This window comes from Esox lucius, chromosome 2, assembly GCF_011004845.1.
Source record: "Esox lucius isolate fEsoLuc1 chromosome 2, fEsoLuc1.pri, whole genome shotgun sequence".
NCBI lineage: Eukaryota > Metazoa > Chordata > Actinopteri > Esociformes > Esocidae > Esox > Esox lucius.
In genome coordinates this window covers 7,193,501-7,210,190 of record NC_047570.1, presented here as the reverse complement: position 1 = coordinate 7,210,190, position 16,690 = coordinate 7,193,501, and the positions used below count along the sequence as shown (strand labels likewise).

The 16,690-nt window shown below is 45.8% G+C and overlaps 1 protein-coding gene across 3 annotated transcripts in view; it reads right to left on the bottom strand.

Moving 5' to 3' along the window:
- The window catches only part of ccdc102a (coiled-coil domain containing 102A), a 60,270-nt gene that overhangs the window by 22,208 nt on the left and 21,372 nt on the right, over positions 1 to 16,690 (bottom strand). For all 3 annotated transcript variants that reach the window (XM_010891391.3, XM_020055140.2, XM_010891392.3), the window contains exons 2-6: positions 6,330 to 7,058; positions 3,925 to 4,142; positions 3,032 to 3,140; positions 1,896 to 2,012; positions 1,001 to 1,210 (exon numbers count right to left, since the gene is read on the bottom strand). In XM_010891391.3, coding sequence (XP_010889693.1) covers positions 1,001 to 1,210; positions 1,896 to 2,012; positions 3,032 to 3,140; positions 3,925 to 4,142; positions 6,330 to 6,986 — 1,311 coding nt within the window. In that variant the 5' untranslated portion in view covers positions 6,987 to 7,058. The remainder of the gene's footprint in view (positions 1 to 1,000; positions 1,211 to 1,895; positions 2,013 to 3,031; positions 3,141 to 3,924; positions 4,143 to 6,329; positions 7,059 to 16,690) is intronic.

The following is a 16,690-nucleotide window of genomic DNA, read 5'->3' as shown; positions in this document are numbered from 1 at the left end:
GGCTCCCCATCTCTCCGGACAGCGAACGTGTGAAAGAATGACAGGGTGAGAGAGTGAGTGAGAGCGAGTGGGCGGCTGCGAAAGTGAACGAATGAGTTAACGAAAGGAGAATGAGGGTCGAGTGTGAAAGTGCCAAGAGAGCGAAAGACAGAAAGAGTGACGGCTGTATTCAGGTTGCTTTTAGCCCAGACTATAAATCAGCAGCTCCTGGAGAGCCAGCACTAAGTGTTTTTATTCCTCCATAGATTCCTCTAAAGAGCCACAGCTGGACCCAGAGATTACACCAGACGGAGATAAATGGAGAGGACAGACGAGGAGGGAGAGGAACGCATCCTCCATTTCCTGGTTCTCCATTCTCTCAGCAGTGACCTGATTTGGCGCCCGAGCGCTGCCAACAGCGTGCGATGCGCTTCCCTCTGTCTCCGCAGCCGGCGTCTGACGGACACATGCTTTGTGCGTGTCTGACGACGGGCACGTCTCCCAGGTATCTGATGGTCACTCGGAGAACTAATGAGTGGAGACGACATGCAGCTGGATGATATGGCGGAACCAGTGAGCGGCTATGAGCTGACGCCTATCCAGCTGAATAGGTTTGCCCCGTTCGGAACAGGCCACCTGCTCTGGATTGATAAGGGTCCTTAATCTTCATGACAAGGGCCAGAATGGAGGGCAGCGAGGGACAGGCTGTGCGGTGCCGACAGATCTGAATGGACGATTTGGAAGTTCGCTCTACCATTTCCCATCCGTCCTTCTGTTGCCTTGTCAGTCAAGGCTTCCCACTCAAACACACGTTCTTCAGTCTCATAGTAACTGGTCTAATTAGAGGGCGTGGATAGGGCAGCACAGGAATCCTGATGCACAGTTACAGCACACTTAATCCTTTAACACGCGGCATAAAGTGGTACTAGGGAGAATCGGCCCAGATGGAGAAGGGTTGACCTCACGAAGTGAACCTCCTGTACTGTATGAGTTCAAGCCAGGTGTTCGCGGGGCGCCTCACCTTGTTCCGCTCAAACAGCTCCGTCTGTATGGTCTTGAGGTCCGTGTCCAGGGCACTGGCCGCCTGCCGGCGTTTACGGGCCAGCTGCTCCTCCAGGTCCTCCGTCTGTGCCCGCAGCTTCTTGTTGTCCCTCTCAAGGGCCAGCTTCTCCGTCTCCAGGCGCTCCCTCCGGCCCCACTCGGCGGCGTTCTCCACCTGCAGACGCTCCATCTGTGGGGGTAAGGGTGTAGAACAACGTGAAGGGTGTTAGGTAAACCTACTGGAGGCGATAGAGGACAGTGAAAACGGCGGCATGTGAGAAGCGTCCAGGTCGTGAATAAGAAGCCCTGTGTAAGCACCCTCCATGTGAAGGGATGCCACATTAGCATTTCATCATCTTATCCTACAGCCCGGCTCGTCTGCCAGCACAGCGGAGCCATTAAACGCGGCGTGTATTCCCACGGCTGACATCCGCGCCGAGCGTGTCGCTATGAGGGCGAACAGATGAGCCAGAGAGGAGAAAGGAGACACGTGAGGCTCGTGAGCCTGACAGTGCCCTTCGACAGGCGCCCCCCAGGGGAAACGGTCTTCTGAGGAAGGAACGGGCGAAGGGGAGGGAGGCTTACTAACACTTCAAAAGGAGAGGGCTCGTTCGACTCGATGCGAGCCGCAGGCGCGAAACACACCCTTCAAGAACGATGGCGAAGTCTGTCGCCAACACAGTGGCCTGACGGGCGGCTCCCACTGTTACTATATCAACCAGTGGGTCAGTCGGAGTCAAGGGACTGACGCTGAACGGACTGAATTACCCCCATTAAATGTAAAGTGCTTTGAGACGCAGCATAAACAGCTCCCAACAATCCATTCGAAACCATTATAAAGCAGATGGTTAAAAGGGGAGTGTTTAAGCCCTCACCTCGGCCCGCAGCTCGGCCAGTTTCTTGTCCATGCTGGTACGAGCTCCCAGCTCGTCCTCCAGGTCCTCCGACATACGGCCCAACTCATCCTGGTGGACCTCCTTCAGCATGTTCAGCTGACAGGGAAGTCGAGTGGGAGGGGTGAGGGAAGAAAGACAGAGGAATAAAGAGAGAGAAGTCAGGATTCAGAGCCAAGAAATCATTACCCACAGGTGTCATTGGCAAATACGTTCCTCCACGGTCTTGGTCGTAGTTCCATTTATCCCACCCCCCCTTTTCAGTGAATAGACTCTACTTGGAAAGCTATGGTGTCACGGGTGTCACTGAGGCAGGCTTATGTGTGTGTGTGGGGGGGGGGCTCCATTAACCTGTTTCCCATTAAACCTGTGAAATCCTACGGGTGACTCGGGCATATATTACACACCTGTCACCTTCACCTCTCCTTCTCTGCACTCTCTCCCTTATCAAACACTTCCCTCCTGCTTTGGCTGTTCTCATCAGTCTTATTTCCCCACTCAATCGGACCCTCCTCTCCTGAGCTATCTCCTGTCCTCTCTCACCTCCCGGATATCCGGAGAGATATCTTCAGTCCCCAGTGACTACCCTGTTGGACTGCGCGTGCCGCACACTCGCACCACACACACACAAGCCGCACACACCCTGCTTTATTTTGTTGCTCTAAGAGTACAGTGCCCCCAAGTGGCTATCTCCCGTAAGCACACTCTCTAGCCACGAGCGGGGCGGCCCTGGGTCTTTGAAGCCGCCCTCTCAGCAGGTGCGTCAGTGCGCCAGGCTGTAGTGACGTAGGTACGAAGGGAAAGGAGAGCGAAGCCTGTGATGTGAAGGCCGCACTGGTCCTGCGATACTTCTAAAAACACCTGGGATGAAAAGGACGAGCCATTGATGTGTCCGCCTCAGGCGAGGTGATAACACCAGTGTGACGGAGGGCCTTGGCGGTCATATGCATGTACTGTATACGTTCCCTGGATTACTTTTTAGGCAGATATAGCTTTGTTATTGTCATTTGTCGCGTATTCATTTTTAATATTTAATTTCTCAATTCATTATCGATTTCATATAATTTCTGTAGATCGTTGAGAGGAGTTTACAGGGTAGAAGTGACCCCTCCTCTCACCTGTTTTATGGCTTCCTGCTTAGTCTTGTTCAGCTCCTCGTATTTGAGCTTCCATTGGTTCAGCTCCGTCTCCAGTTTTTCAATGGTTTTACTAAGAGCGTGCTTATCCCTGGGGAGAAGAGACAATTTGTTAGATACTGCTCTAACGAAATGGGAGAACACTAGACTGTCTAACTGATCTGGATTAGAGAACTGTTTTAAAGCATCTCAAACACACACTGCTAGGTTCTGAGAATGTAACACGGCACAATAAATGTATTTATTTTGAAAGAACAGTATCCTTGGCCTACTTTGTAACCACGAATCCATCAAAACAAAGATGGATAGATGTTAACACAACAACATTAACTTATTTTTTGGAGGTCTGGAGGGTCCCAATGGTAGAGAATACAGACATATTCCAGAATGTTCCGGAATAGCTCAACAGATCACTCAGTCAGATGGGCTTCGCCTGTCACACTGTAGGACCTGAAGGAGCAGTCCAATGACTAGTGAAATCAGCAGCCTCCGGAGAGCTCATAAAACTGTTATGATTCTAATGGAAAAGCTAATGGCCTGATGGCAGTGTTGGCGGGAGTGCGGCAGCGGTGCCAGAACCCCGGCCAGAACAGGAGGCTGCGCTTGTAAATAATGAGGCAGGCATGCGGGCCAGGTCGAACAGAGAGAGACAGATGCTGCATTAGTCCTCACTCACTCAACGTGAATGCCTTTTCCATAATAAAATACGACGGAAGGATGAATAGTAAAAGGAATCGCTCGTCCAGCTTCTTTCTGCATTCAGTCCCCGATGTACTCGAAAGCACTTCCTATGTGAAAGTGCACATACTTAAACATCGACATGTGCGTACGTCTCTCACTCTCGCCACATAACCCGTATCACTCCCTCTCCTTACTCGCGCTCTTTCAGCAGGACCTTCTGTGACTCATCGAGACGCAGCTGGAGGGCGTTGATCTTGCCGGGGTCCTCCTCTGTGGCGGCGATGTCATCCCAGAGGAGCCGGCTGCGGTCCTGGCGACTCAGGGGAGACCGCAGGCTGCTGGCACTGCGGGAGTCCCACGAGTCTGGACCCTCTGCCTTGGACCTCAGAACTGACTCCAACAGCTCCAACTCCTGTGAGAGAGGGAGAGTAATATGCCAAACTGGGGACAACCTAACACTTAATAGTTTTAATTCTCTTTTATTGAATCTGGTACATAAAGACGATAAAAACAGTAAAGAAACGGACGTGCAGTGTGACTACAACAGTCAGTGATTCTTTGACATAATTGAACGTGTTGTCAAACATGTCTGATATTTCGTAAGGGCTCTTGCCATTGTTTTACTCTGTAACATGAACCAGGAAGTTGGATCGCTTCATTCTGAAACTCCTGACGTCATCATCCCCATTGCAGCACATCACATCCCCCATCAGGGCTGGAGAGTGGAGCAGACTTTCAGACTTAAATATTTACTTTTCTTAATTAATCTTGACAAGGAGACAGGTTTTATCTAACCTAATAGCGCTGCCACAGCTGATAGCATATTACCTCTATCCTCATTTCCTGTCTGTATTAATGAAATTCCCAAGCCATTTGGCATCGTTTTCAAAAACAGACTTTTCAAAAGAACCCATCTTTTTCTCTTTTTCTGTTCCTAGTCGCTAGGATTACATATCAAAAGTTTGTCCCTGGGAGCCACGCTAGTCTCTGGACCCTCCGCCAACTTCCTGCTACAAAAGAGCACAATACATACAGAAGGATAGAGGCCTCTAGTGGTCAAAAAGGCATTCCAGAGTAAATATCACCAGCGACCATTTGAATGTAGTTAGCTGGGTGGGACTTCCAACTTCATTGGCTTATCCTTTGTGATGAGGGATCGATCAGCTATTTCACTGGTGAAGAAGAGAATTTACTTCAACAAAATAAGTGTTTGGTACTGCCCATGGGCTCACAAACACTATAAAAGGACATACCTAGGGATTTGTTCTCCATCTAATTCTATGTCACAACACTGAACACAACAGGAAAACAATTGTTTATCATCGACGGCCAGCAGGGGGACCTAGAGGATAATTTAAAGTGGAGGGGGGCGGGTGGCGCCACTCCGCTTACTCAGGCCGCCACATGTGGAAGCATTCAGCTCGTCTGTGTGAGTGAGAACAATGGAGGAGCAGGAAATGGGATTGTATGTGAATAGGCTTATAATGCCCAGCTCTGCTTCATGCTGCTGTTTACCCAAAATGTATTTATTGATGTGATTTATTTGAAATGCCCAGCCATTGGACCCGGAAAGGCCTCTATTTTGTGTCAGTTGGCCCGCAGCGAGCAGTTGAAGACAAATCTCTCTGGACATTCAGGTCGCGCAGGGTGGTCTGATTTCTCATAATTCATTCATTTTTTCCCATCTTCACTTCGGCCCCGTAGGGGGAAACGGAGAATGGATATCGTCATTACCTATCACGTCTGAAGTCGACCCCTTGTTCGGTATGCTCCGAAGTGTGTGGCTGTCAGTGTGTTTCCATGGAAACATCTGCCCCCCCTCCCATGAGGGAGTTGGCTGAAGGTCAAGTTGGATTGCTAATGACACTGATCTGTACTCTCTCTGCTGCCTGAGCTGCATCAACTGTATTACAGGTTATTGCGTGTATTTGTCATGTCATTGTGTGTGTTCTTAGGCTAGAGAGTATAATGTAGCGTAGCGGAACACAGCTGAATACTCCTTGCCAAGATACACACCCTTCCTAAAAACAGAAACCTCGTCTGGTCAAGCGATCAATGTCCAGTGCTAAATACACTGGGCTTGGAATCCACAGTGTTATTCAATGGCGAAACCTGGTGGTTCAGCTCAGGGACCTTCAAAGCTGTGGCTATATGCCTAAGGACCTCTGAGGACACCAACCTTTACAATTAGGCAAGATGCTCCCTCCCAGCATCGAAAAGGAGAAATTAAACTTTCCTCCGGAAAATAGGCTGGTGAAAACTGGGACTGGGCTGCAATATTTCAGTCCGTGCCCCCTGGGTACAAGATAGGATGAACGGGGGGCGGGAGTCTATTTTAAGAACAAGAGCACCATTGCTGCGCTCCCACTGAGCCACGATGCTCAGGTAAGGAACCCTGATAAGGAAGGTCTGAATAACACATTCTGGAGAAATCGACCTGAGACATATCTGCTTTTGGCCCTTCATTAACAAGACGGAACAATGGCCCAAATAAATGACAGGTGCTCTGTGCACGCAAACCATCACTGTTCTGGTTACTTAAGTTCTGGTACTGATTTCTCTTCATAACATAATGGTTCTACCATATCTATCCACCCACCTTTTGTCTGTCGGGTTTCTCAGTGTCCACGTCTCTCACTGGCTCCTGTTCCGGTGACCCGGGGCCCTCGCCCACCCTGTCCTGCTTGCTGTCCACAGGAGGCTGAGAGTTGGAGGAAGTCGGGGTGGAGGACGAAGAAGAGGGTGGCGCTGAGGTAAGGGGGTGGGAAGGTGAGGCTTGGTCGGCACGGAGGCGCATTGTTTCCTGACGGAGCGTCTCGTTCTCGGAAGCCAGCTCCTGGCGTTCCCGCCGCGCGCCCGTCAGCTCCTTGGTGAGGGCATCTAGCCGCTGGCGGAGCTGACGTACCTCATCCCGCGCACGGTTCCTTTCGGCACGCACTTTGCTCCACTTCTCCCTCCAATTGGCAGTGCAGTCGGACCACCAGCGCATAGTCTTCTCCATCTGGGCGGCTCGTGCCCGCGCCTCCTCCAGCTCCCTGAGACGTAACTCCTCGCGGCTCTCCCAGTCCCCGGACTCACCCAGGCCTGGGGAAAGCAGCAGAGGAGGGCTGGAGCTCGGGGTGCCACCGTTGGGGCTGGGAGTGTGGGTCAGGCTGTCGGGAGAGCGGACCCTGTCCGGCCCCAGACCCAGGCCACAGAGCAGGCCCGCCCCGGACTTAGCGGCCTCGGCCATGTGAGGGCTGGGGGTGTGGTTCATCACAGAGCCGATGATGATCCAGGGGGAAAGCAGGAAACGGGATGGATGACTCAGGAGTGCATGGTGGGCTACCTGCACATTCAGACACAACAAGAAGACACTGATTAGTTGAATAGTACGGTACAATATCCTCTCAGATGCACTAGTCTACACTGTATTGACACATCAAAAATGATTTGTTGATAAAGGGTAGGTTAAAAGGCCAGAGTTAAAATCTGTTCTCCTTCTAGGTGGATTCGAAAGCCAGTCTGAATGGGTGATATAAAAAGGGCCATCCTGTTCATACTGTTCCGGTACCCGGTACGAGAGGTTACAGATGAACGGTCACATGTAAAAGATTACCTACAGCCAGTACATCCAGGACATTTCTAATAGCAATTTGAAACAACCAATGATGAGAAACCAAGCCTTGACTAGCACCATGGCAACCCAGTAAACCCATTGACCTGGAGCGTGTCCAGGCTCAGACATCGGCTTTACAACATAGCAGCCTGCAGTCTAGCGGTACCTTCACCCAGGAACCGATTAATCATTTACAAGAATGGAGGGACCTATGCAGAATGACATAACGCCAGCACTCCAAAGATAGGTCATCACCCCTGTTACCCATATCAAGAATACATTGGCATTTTCAGAAAGTGATAGATGTGACAGACATAAGGGGAGTGGGGCACAGCCAAAAAGAGGAGACGGAGAGAGCTGAGATAAGAACATTCAAGCTGGTTTCTTGAAAAGACAGAAACTGAAAATGGTGATTCTGTCTGATCGTTTTCCAGTTATAAGTCAGATGACTAAACCAAGAAAACAGAAAAGGTTTGTGTAAAAAAAGGTTAAGGTTTAAATTCTCGAATCAACCACCCTCGCAAACTCTGTGGGAAGTGAAACATCAGACAAGGTTGGAGTCTGATGTGGGAGCCCTTGTCTGATTACGAACAGAGCCTTTCTGTATCTGATGTGTTTAATGTGTCAGTCTCACCCCAGCCATAAAAAACAGTGCATGTAAAGGAGACTCATTTGATGAATCGCTTGCATGGCCGAGCAATGATGTTTTGCTCTGGCTGGAGGGAAAAGGTTTTAGATGCTGATGAGAGAGACTAAATATTAACATACACCCCTCTGTAGGCTAATGGCGTGTGGCACACAGATGCAAGCACAGATGTAAACAATGGAAAAAAACATCCCTAATATGTCTATTGCAATAGACCCAAACATTAGCCCCCAAACGCTGAGAGGCAAACTCGCCAGACCAATAAAAATAATTACACAAAGTTAACAGGATGCCTGTGAGGAACACATTAAAGAATGTTTGTGCAAAAATTATTTCTCTCAAAGACATTGTGCCTTTCCCTATCCAGAATATTATCTTTATATCTGCCTGGCTGGACTCTGTATAGTGGATATCCTGTATTTCCTCAGTAACCCGAAAAACAAAGGAGAACATAGGAAAGCTTGGGAGAATTCTTATCAGATTCATTGTTAGATGGCAGATTCTAGCATTACGGACATTACACTGGAAAGAAAAGTCGCAACTCTGATGAATCACAGAATGTACAAACAAAGGATACATTGAACATGTTCATGTCTGTGTCTATAACCCCTTGGGTCAACAAAGTGGACTGCCATGTTTTGACATGTTGGGAAAATTAAGATAATTTATTAATGTTATGGATGAAAGGGACAAGCTTGTCAGTGAGTTTGTGTGGTAGTTCTTAGGTCAAAACATGGATTACTAACTTTTGTCATTTGGAATGTTTCTAAAAACAAATGTTGTACCATAATTACAGGTTGCATGAATGGTACACATGGCAAAGCACCACATAATAAAATATAATTCTGATATATTATCACTTTAACCTAAAAGAATGTCTCATTTAGAAAATGTTCCCAGATTTTGCATGTGCCTATACTATCCACTTTTCTGAACACTGATGAAGTCAGCACGTACAACATCAAATGCAATTTAGCAGCGGCTCTTTTCAACACCAACTCACAAGATCAATAAGGTTTAAGGGCCTCGCTCAAGGGAAAGATGACCAATTATTCACCTTGCTGTGCGCCATTCATTTGGATAGAAAATACTACCATGACTATCCACAGATTACTGATTAAACCATCCTCATAATTCTAAAAGTTCAGACAGGAAACGTCACATCTTGGTTTTACATACGCTGTCTTATTGTCAGGTTCTGTTTCTTTGGGGAAACTCACGCCATTGCATGATGGTGTATACGATACTACAAATAACAACATTAACACTTTAATATTATTAATCGCAATACCTACAACCTGCCTAATCCTAACATCACCTTATGAAATTCTTAAAATTGGGGAGGGAGAAATCATAACTTAAAATCTGCTTGTCATATCGTCAATTTTCGTTCCTACCCTCACCTATGGTCATGAAGGCTGGGTCATGACCGAAAGAACTAGATCGCGAGTACAAGCGGCTGAAATGGGTTTTCTCAGAAGGGTGGCTGGCTTCTCCCTTAGGGATGGGCTGAGAAGCTCAGCCATCCGTGAGGAACTCGGAGTAGAGCCGCTGCTCCTTTGCATCGAAAGGAGCCAGTTGAGGTGGTTCGGGCATCTGGTAAGGATGCCCCCAGGACATCTCCCTAGGGAGGTGTTCCAGGCACGTCCAACTGGGAGGAGACCTCGGGGTAGGTCCAGGACTAGGTGGAGAGATTATATTTCGACACTGGCCTGGGAACGCCTCGGGATCCCCCAGTTAGAGCTGGCAAATGTGGCTTGGGAAAGGGAAGTTTGGGGTCCCCTGTTGGAGCTGCTGCCCCCGCGACCCGATACCAGATAAGCGGATGAAGATGAGATGAGACCTACAGGTAATGAGCAAGGAAAGCGGTACCAGTCCCCCTGCAGAAAGAAATAGAACCCAAGAGATGGAGGCTGGAGTGGTGAGTTGGTTTAGCAAAAGCATGCTAAGGCAACCAGCAGAGCAGCAGAGTGAGTACCCTGACCGACTTAAATAGACCGCCATATTAGATTAGGAAATCTTGAGACTGTGGTAGGAGCAATGCAGACATCAGCTGATGTATCACTGATCAAACACCCACTCAGGTTCCCTGGCTGAACTAGCTGCACTCATTAGTGCTTTCATGTATTTTATTACATAATTCTGACCAAAACAAATAAAACATTTTGTATCCTGAATCAAGCATACACAAATATGATGAATGTCCAAGCGTCTAAAGCTAAAATACAATATCTTATTATTCGTCAATGTCATAAGCTTTTTTTTTATAAAATCTATAACAGCAACAAGATGATATCCACAAGGTAACACCCACAAGGTAACACCCACCATTGTAGTGGGCGTTACAGATATTATAATGCTAAAAGGATAATAACAGAAGAAAAACAGCAAATCATGTAAAAAATGTATTAATATGTCAGCAACTGTAAGTAAAAAAAACAAGCTAGAGAGCCCTTTTTAAAAGCTAAGAACCACATGGCTAAGAACCACATTCCAACCTATTCTACACAATGCCCCACTTCCCACTTGCCCTGGCATTTTACTTTTTGTCAACCAGCTTAAAAGAAGCTGTGAAAATTGTGTTCTATATTTAAAATATCTTTCATTACTATATGGCACAATAATGCACCAGGGGTTTTCAACTCTTAACCTGAAAGGTCTGGATTCTGGAGATTGCTGGTTTTGTTTTCTACCTCATTAATAAAGCAATTGCACCTCACATTAGCTCATATGGTCACTCCCGACCAGGGCTCCTGTCTCTCAGAGAGTGGTTTAAGTCAGTGGAGGAAGCTTACCAAAATAATAAGACATATCCTCCCCCATCCTTTCACCCCAAATGAACACTAAGTCAATCGGAATAAAGACATCAGCAAAATCACAAAAAAAGTTACAAAAACAAACAAACAAACAAACAAACAAACAAAATTACCCCCTTTGAGCATTGCTGATCTGTAACAGAGATAGACAGAGATAAAGACGGACATGTCCTGAGCCGTGTCACCATTCTAGAACATCTACCGGTATCTCTGTGACGACAGGCAGCTGTCTGCAGTAGATTGACTGGACTTGGCTTCATTTGAACCACAGGCAATTTCTGTTGCATTGCCAAGTTAAGCCTAGTATGTAGAGATAGAGAAAAAAGCCAGTGGAGAACAGGTGACATACTGTGCCTACCATAAGTATTAGTACAGCAAATTGCTATTTCACATTTCTGTCTGTTTCAATACATGTTTTAACAACTTATAATAGCAGCACTGTCAGAGTTCCATCCTCCCATTTTAGGTGACCATAAGCATTGGGACTTTTAACTCACCAGTGTTTCTAACTGATCAGGTGTTTCTTGTTGCACTGATTGTTCACACATAAAACAGCACATGAATGTGATTTCCCAGCTCTGTTTGGGTTTGGAGTCTATGTTTGGTCAGTAAGCATAATCCACCATGACTAGCGAGCAGTCGATGAAAGAAAAGCAAGCAATTTGGATGCTAAAAGTAAACAGGCTCTCAATTGGAACTATAGCACAAAAGATTATCTGAGCATACCACCTCATCTGTGAATCATAGTGGGGGTGGTGACATGGCATGGGCATGTAGGGCTGCCTCTGGAATGGGCTCACTCATCTTTATTGATGATGTAATGAATGGTGGCGCTAGCAGAATGAATTCAGAAGTGTACAGAAGCATCTTGGCTACAAATGTACAAGATGGGTGGAGATTCACAATGAAATGACCCAAAACACACTGCCAACGTTTATCAAGGAGAAATGTGGAGCGGTATAGACCAAGTCAATCTCCTAATTCAAATCTGATAGAATTTGCATACTTCTTAAATTTGCTTATCCCAATACTTATGCTTGCATGAAATTAGGGGATGGAAAGTGCTGTTATTCTTAGTTTGTAAAACATATGTGTTGAAACCGGCAGAAATAAAAGGTGACAGATCTACTGATCCAACACTCATGGAGGGTCCTATAAAAAGAGGTGGACAAAAGGCGAGAGTCTTCTTACAGCTGTTAATGTCACAGCTGTTGAGTCAAGACACAGAAGCAGGGCTGGTAATACAAGAGGGAGATAGAGAAAGCAAAAGATGGAGAGAAAAAGCATTGAATGATGGCGCGACGGAGAAAGGAAAACAGGGGGATACATGGTTCTAATTTAGTGTGTAATTTGAACCTCTTCAGATGCAGGCAGGAAGGTAGAATGAGAGCAACAACAAGAGAGGAAGGAGGAAATTAGAGAAATAATAAAATAGGGACAGAAGGGCACCAAAGAAACAGAAAAGATGAGACCTGGGACTGATTACATTGGGTGGAGAATGAGAATCGTCTGGGTTTGGCTTACAGTGGTGGGTGGTGGTGTGAACTGAACACAATGCATGACAACTCTGTCAGGGTGGCTGAGCTCTTGAACACTGTAGCTGGACCAGACAGACTGAATTGTATCCACAGTTGTTAGGCCTCAGGCTGAAGTGTTCCTCGGGATCAGGATTGCAAAACAAATAATTGAAAACGCTAGAGTAAGGATGGTCTATTTTGCACTTGTCGGCTTTGAGCATAAAAGAGACTGAATATTCTCATCAAATAAAGAGACAGCTTGTAAGGCACTGCACATAAATGTGGTTGCACAAAGGAAAGATGTAACTGTCTATAAGCGCATATGTTGAAACTAAACTTCCAGACGCAACAGACTCTTCCTGTCCTTTGAAATAAGTGGTCAGTGGTGATAGTTTCTGTCTGTTTATGGAACATCACATGGTGTGAATGTGGGCTGAGACAAAAGACTAAGCTGTTGTGTCTTTTTTTTTATTTCTACATAATGCTTAAAGACCCATCGCAACAATAATGCAAACACAAACAAATGATTGTTTTGACAAGTTTCTAGTTATTATACTGACCTATCCATGACCTTGACAGCGGCTGTCTCAATGGATTTGGATATCAGTACCATCCCATTTATATCTTCTGCAGTTATTTGTTCACCTTCACTGAAGTATTGGACCTAAACATGACCATAATACAGACTGAATGAGACTCAATAAAGCAGCACAAACAAAAGTGCTGCATATTCAATGAACTCCCACGTGAAAAAAAGTGGGGCAAATCAACTACGCTCTACATCGGGTGAAAGAATAAGCAGAAAACTGAACGACAGAGAAAAGATATGGACAGAGACTGAAAATGAGAAAAAAAATAAAGTTAGATTTGAGTTTCAGGCTTGCAATACAATCTATTCTGTTCCAAGACAGTGGTCTCATGGATCAGTGACCCCCAAAATGAAACGCCTCTATAAATAAGCCATTTTCTCTGGGGAACTTCCTTCAGAAACTGGTTCCAGCTGGTGGATCCAAACTCATGTGGGATGTGTGGGACTCAACCGATGGTTGCAGGATTATGAGAAATAAAAGGGAGAAAAGGAGAGTTGGGTCACAGGAACCAACCAAAGAAAAGGCTCCATGTTACAGAGCAAGTTTTATTTCACTTTTCTCACTGTGATTTATTAAGATTTTCAATGCACTTAAAATGTATGCTAACCATTATCCATTTAGATTTTGTAGGGTAACACAAAGACAGCGAGGACAAACCGAGACATTCTACCTACATGTGGAACAGGCACTTATAGATGAATAGGGCTCTCATGCACCGCCCCCACAACAGTTCCATCCTTTATCTCATGGATAAAAGTTAAATTTAAAAAAACTATTACATATATATATACACATATATGTAAATTATTGTTCTGAATTAAGGGTTCACTGCAGTGGCATTTGTACCAATTCAATGTTTGGACACTACAATCCTTTTACAAGCATTTTGTGGTTTGACACCTGGAACTGGTGAAAAAGAATAAAAGTCAATCAGGTCATGCAGCTTGAAGTTAAAACCGCAGGCTGTGAAAGTGTTCTTTCATCTTGGTCTGAAGAATATTTTTTTCCCACACCTTCATATCTTTTCATCATAACTTTGTTTTAACAATGTAGCTACTAACCCCGGAGTCTGTCTCTTCACCTATCGTAAGTGGCAAAAGCCACGTCTGCCGATATAAGGTTGATAACCAAATGTGTTATAGCCATATCCTATGACAATTTGTTATTGATGCTAATTTAGATGAGTATCTGTGATAAACCTTTAAAAAATCATATGAAGAAACAGCATGTCAAAAACATTCACTGCATCATGAGAAAGTACAAACAAAAATGTCTTCCAAGCACTTATATAGGGGTGATGAAGTGAGAAGTTCAGGTTCATTTCAATCTAGCATGTGTTAAAATCATTGTACAGCGACAATGGGCTCACTGATGTTAAATAAAAAGCACTTTCGAAAAATGGGTCAGGATTTTGTCATCTTGGTCTCGTAACATTCAATCATCCACGAATAACCAAAAGCTTTAGTTTCAAAAAAACTTGCATACTAGACACTGAATAACATGAAAGCTGTGCATATGATATATCTTTCTCGGTGAAGCTTTTCCAAATACCGCACATAAACTATGATAGCTCATTAAAATCTCTCTCCCTGTGGTCCCTAACTGCTTTACCAAGGGGAAAAACACCCAAACAATCCATTCTAGTGCTTCTTGCAGCATCATTCCGTTTGTGCCTGGCTAATGTTTTGCATGTTGATGCCCAGACATCAATATATAAGAATCATTCATCTGGCCTCGCGATCACTCCCATCTTACATATTATTTAGCTGCGATTGTGCTCTAAACGTGGCCTCTATCCAACAGGATGTGGAGGGACAATGCAAAGGCTAGGGGCAGGATAACCAGCAGAGAAAGATGGTTCTGCCAGGGTCATCTCAGGGTCACTGAGGGAACAGATAGCAGTAATGTGTGTGTGTGTGTGTGTCAGGTGGGGGAGTCGCTGACTGTGGAGGAAAGTGATAGAATAGATGTTGACAGAGGTGTGAGTATGAGTGAAGGAGCTGGCGGTTTTCATCGTGTTAGTGGGTGTTGGGGCACAAGAGGGAACGATGTTTCAACACTAATCAGCCATCAAATAAAGATCCATGACCTCCGCAAAGGGCCCAGGGGGATGTGCAGTACACAGACACACTTCACACGTACACATGCACACACACACACACACAAGCCAGAAACCAACCACCTTTGGTTTACACACTCTTACAAGTATTACCACGGGAATAAATCATGCTCATACTAACTCGCACACAGATGGGTTTCATCAGGAGAAATGTGTCAAAAAGGCAGACTGGGCCTACGGAGACTGCTGCACCTGTGTGAGTTTCAGAGAGAATTCTCACAGGCTACTGGGTTTAAGGAGGGCCATGGATTCACTCAAACATTGGAATTTGTAAGGAATTCAGTTGTGGTAGTAACAGTAGAAGTGGGTGTCTCGGAAGTGACCCCATCAGACACTGACACGCACTATTAATTAGAAAATCCCGTTGGTTGCACCTCTGTGAATTTGTCATGGTCAGTCACCATGGTAGAGCAGAATCCAAAAGAATCGCACCAAAGGATTCAAAACGAGCTGTTCATATAATGTGCCGGTTTATAACGTGTGTGTCAAAAGTAAACTCAAAAGTAATCCCAGCGAGACAGAACAGGAATATGCAGGAATACTGTGGTCTTGGAAGTTTCACTCGACACCAGGGGGCGATAGAAGGAGATGTGCAGTCACACCCTTCAGGCAGCCTGAATACATGAATGACTAAACAGCAGCTGGGAGCTAATTAACACTAGAGCAACAAAACAAAAAGTAGACTAGGGCTGATCATGCTAATGACACAGCTTCAAAACGCCTTGCCACAGGGCTCTGCTCTAACGCCTGCAGGGAGAACAACACCCAGTCTCTGTAGCTAATAATAACCAAGGACCATCGGGGAAGCAGCTAGCTGCCTTAAGGTGACATTGATCTTGCAGTGCTGTCATCTGACAGTGAAGGGTGGGTGGATGAATAATTAATCAGTGGAGTTGTCTTTAACTCAATATACATTTTGTTGTAATCTCTCCCCTTTTAATCATTCACTTGTGCCTTCATCCCATCCCAGTGACCAAGCTGTCTTTCTGATGGGCAGAGACATTTCCCTGTCCCGAGTTTTCCTCACTTCACTTCATCATACTGTGTGCGGACGTAGCGCATGTGGACAACTGGCGTCACCACTTTAACAGAGGTACAGCAGCTTTCCAGCACAGCAGTCACATATGCCCCATTTCAAGGACACGCCGGACTGCAAGATAGAAAGATGTGAAAAAAGACAGCTGGAAGACAGTGAGGAGTGAAAGAATGGATAGGTTTGAGGAAAGCATAGACTGAAGGTCAAAGAATTAGCTAAATGCAGCCTATATGCTTGATTAACTGGCTTATATGGATTGCAAGACACATGCTTTGTTAATATGTTTGAGGGTCATTTAGATTTCACATTAGCTTGTCATATTAAATGTTGTACGGCGTGAATGATTGGTAATGTGTAATAGGGGACTTATGTGAAGGATAATGTAATGGCATGAGTAACGAGGTGAATTCTATAGCTCCGGGGTTGAGCTGTGTCATAGACACACGGGCAGACAGGTGGTGAGGACTGCCAGTGTTGGCATGCTTAGACAATAAGGCATAGTGTGCCGGGTTTGTGAAGAAAAAGGATAGGTTTGCATGGACCGCGCAGTGGATGGAACAGGTAGAAAAAGACGGGGCAAGCGCGAGCCATTTCGGTCAGCCAGCGAGGAGGAAAGAGGCAAGCAGGCCTTGGGAGGC